The sequence below is a fragment of the Trypanosoma grayi genome (genome assembly GCF_000691245.1).
Source record: "Trypanosoma grayi strain ANR4 Tgr_817_V1, whole genome shotgun sequence".
NCBI classification, from domain to species: Eukaryota; Euglenozoa; class Kinetoplastea; order Trypanosomatida; family Trypanosomatidae; genus Trypanosoma; species Trypanosoma grayi.
This window is the reverse complement of record NW_008826436.1, coordinates 3,132-6,179: the sequence shown is the minus strand read 5'-3', so window position 1 is coordinate 6,179 and position 3,048 is coordinate 3,132. Positions and strand designations below refer to the sequence as shown.

The following is a 3,048-nucleotide window of genomic DNA, read 5'->3' as shown; positions in this document are numbered from 1 at the left end:
AAAAAAAAAAAAAAAACAAGTATAATTAATTCTTTTGAGCACTTAGGTGGGGGGCTTGGCGTGCGTCGGCTTAAGTAGCTGTAATGAAACTGTGAACATTCACGCTCCTCTGCAGGTATCATCAGTATCTCCGGTAGTGTAAAGTAGATGATGAATAACAAGAGACCAATGCAGTTCCTCTTTGTGACAAACATAAGTGAAACAGGGGAAAAGAGTGCGTTGAAGCTCTTTTTTTTTTGCGTGTGTTATCAAGTATGATTCATCCTATTCAGCCTGTACCTGTTTGCGGAGGCTAACAGACCCAGTGCATAAGTGATTTAGTTGCTTGAAGGCTATGAGAACTCTGTTGTACAAGAGGAAGACAAAAGAAGAAGGAGGTCAAAACAAAAAAAAGCGTCTGATCGTGCCACCGCAACTATGAGGTAGGGGAGCCGGTGTAAATAGGGTGAAGCTGTCTCGGATTCATCTGCATCACCTTGAAAACTTGTTGTTCGTTTTTTCTAGATTTTCCTTCCCTGATGGTTGGCCTTAATGTGGATGACTTCATCGGGTTTTTGGATTATGGCTGGCCTTCGGTTCTCCCTCTTTCTCTCTCTTCCTTATACCTTGCGCGCAGTGGTACTGTTCATCAAGTGGTACACGATCAAAGGCGGTGTATCATTTGTGGTTGCAAACTTTCCACGCCTGTAGATTGGGCCCCTTTGTGGATTAGGCCTATTTTGCCTCACTGTAGAACAGCCAACAACCAGTGCTGTTCTGCCTCTACATAGGGTGAAGGATTGCTTGCTTGTGCCAGTGAAATGCAAGAAACCGTGAGATTTGATGACAATGAGGATGTGAAGAGCCTGAGCGGCACGCCGGAGAGCATCACATTGACCGCCGAGGTTCTCCGCCGCCTCGCATGCCACAGGCAAGGCAGTGGTGGTGCTGACTGTAGCCGTGGCAATCACCAAACGCAGAACGGCCCATCGGGCAATACAGCAAAGGAGAAAGGCGAGCAGCCGTCTTTTGAAGAGTTCCCCCAGTTTCACCGCTGTGTTGATGCCGAGGCGCGTCGCATTCTTGCCTATAGGTATCTCAAGGCGAACCGATTCGACGTCGACAATGCTATAAAGATGATCCTGGAGACAAATGAATTCCGCAAGGCTCATAAGCTGGATTCTCTATTACTCTTCCCCTCACTCATTCCGCTGCGTGGGTTTAATGAAGAACATTTATGCACCACGTTACACTTACCAGTGATGAATGCCGACTTTCAGACATGCGACGAAAATTGCACGAATATGCTGAACTCCGGTGGGTACCTGAACAACCATCGATTTCTGCGGCCAATCTTCGACCTCATCAACAGTTTCTACGCAAGTAGTATTCACTATTGGGACAAGGAAGGCCATCCTGTTATGTACGGTCGACTGGAGCATGTAAAGGCAAAGAAGCTTTACCAGGCGCTGTGGAAAATAACACCAGTTCGCCAGCGCCCCGAAAACCTTGCGGCCCTCTTTCATTTATACGGCAACGAGATGCTTGGAAGGGTCGTGGAGTATTGCAACATTGTTAGACCGTCGCGAGGAGGTGTGGAGACAAATGGGTTGAAGAAATGTATTACAACGGCAACTGTTGTCATTGATTGTATGGGAATGTGCTTTCAAGATTTTGTCCAGAGCCCCTTCGTACGCATCGTCCGAGAGATGATCAAGCTGGATCATAAGTACTACCCGGAACTCCTAGAGCGGCTCCTGTTAGTGAACTGTCCTGGTGGCGTGGCGTTCAGTCACTGGGCATTTAGCTTCTTTGGCACAAGCAAGCATGGTCTACGGAAAAAGATAATGTGCGTCAGCGAGAGGAAGACACCTGCTGTGTTGAGAGAAGTGATAGACGTGGACAAATTGCCAGTTTTTCTAGGCGGCGCTTGTAACTGTATATTGGGCTGCGTTCCGCTGAATAGAAATACGCTTAGTGCAGAGAGCATTGTCTCACAACACGGTTGTCCAAGCTCATCGACATGCGGTGCGACGAGTGAGGACCGCAATGAGGTGCTTGGAGAGGTACTGGGAGATACAGTATCTGAGAGTCTTAACACTCTGCAGAATGATGACGTTCACTATGTTGTTGTGCCACCTCGTGAAAAGTACATTCTTTCGTATGACATGATGTCGTTCGAAGACATCACGTGGGAGTTTGCCGTGAAGCGCGGAGGAGTCAAGTTCAGTGCTGTATTCATTGAGTGCACGGAAGAAGGCCGCACGGAAGTGCTGAAGCCACCGTCCACCGTAAAGGAGGGGGCGGACCATTTTGTCTTTGGTTGTCATGGGGAACTTATTTTAACGTGGGACAACCGACGGTCTTTCTTCACGGAGAGAAAACTGCATGTGCGTGTGCACCGTACCCCTCGGGGGGAGCGCTCTCCGTCCCACCACCCCACCTCACGGAGCAATTCCTGCGTTCAGAGCCCGTAGAAAAGATGCAACTGGCAGTCAATCATTGCAAATTTAAAAAGAAAAAGGGTTGTGTAACGCATTTTTTTTTTTGGTTACTTGCTTATTATTTGTCTCACCTACACAGGTATATTTTTTTTTCTTCCGCGCGTAGTGCTTTGTGGTCTTTTCCTGCTTTCTACTGCCTCTGAGGGTGCACGTAGCCAACGATTCTTGTCTTTATTGTGTGTGTGCCTTCCGTGCGAAAATGGAGAATACGCTCAAGCTCGATTATTTTTTGTTGTTTTTTGTTTGTTTCTTTTTTGGCCTGCGCCTGCCCTTGTTCGCTCTGCGGTTTTGTTCCAAATGCTGGCTCACTCTCCTTTTATTGTAGCGGTGTGAGCGAAGGAGAAGCGTGGCTTGTTTTTATGGATATCAGTTTATTTGATGGTGGTGCCTTCCAGCAGTAACTTTCCCCGACCTCTGTGTGTCTGTGTGTGTGGGAGGCGGGGGGAGGGCGGAGGATTAAACATACCATCCTGCAATGGAACACAGGGCAAGTGAAACGCAATGAAGAGTTTTCCGTGGAGTTGAGAGGGAATATATATATATATATATATATATATGTGTGTGT

The 3,048-nt window shown here is 47.4% G+C and overlaps 1 protein-coding gene across 1 annotated transcript; it reads left to right on the top strand.

Moving 5' to 3' along the window:
- Window positions 1-800: 800 nt before the first annotated feature.
- On the top strand, window positions 801-2,456 carry DQ04_08171020 (hypothetical protein; the record flags this gene model as incomplete). Its single annotated transcript, XM_009315460.1, has 1 exon — window positions 801-2,456. The coding sequence occupies one exon, from the start codon at window positions 801-803 to the stop codon at window positions 2,454-2,456; it is 1,656 nt and encodes a 551-aa protein (XP_009313735.1).
- Window positions 2,457-3,048: the final 592 nt, after the last annotated feature.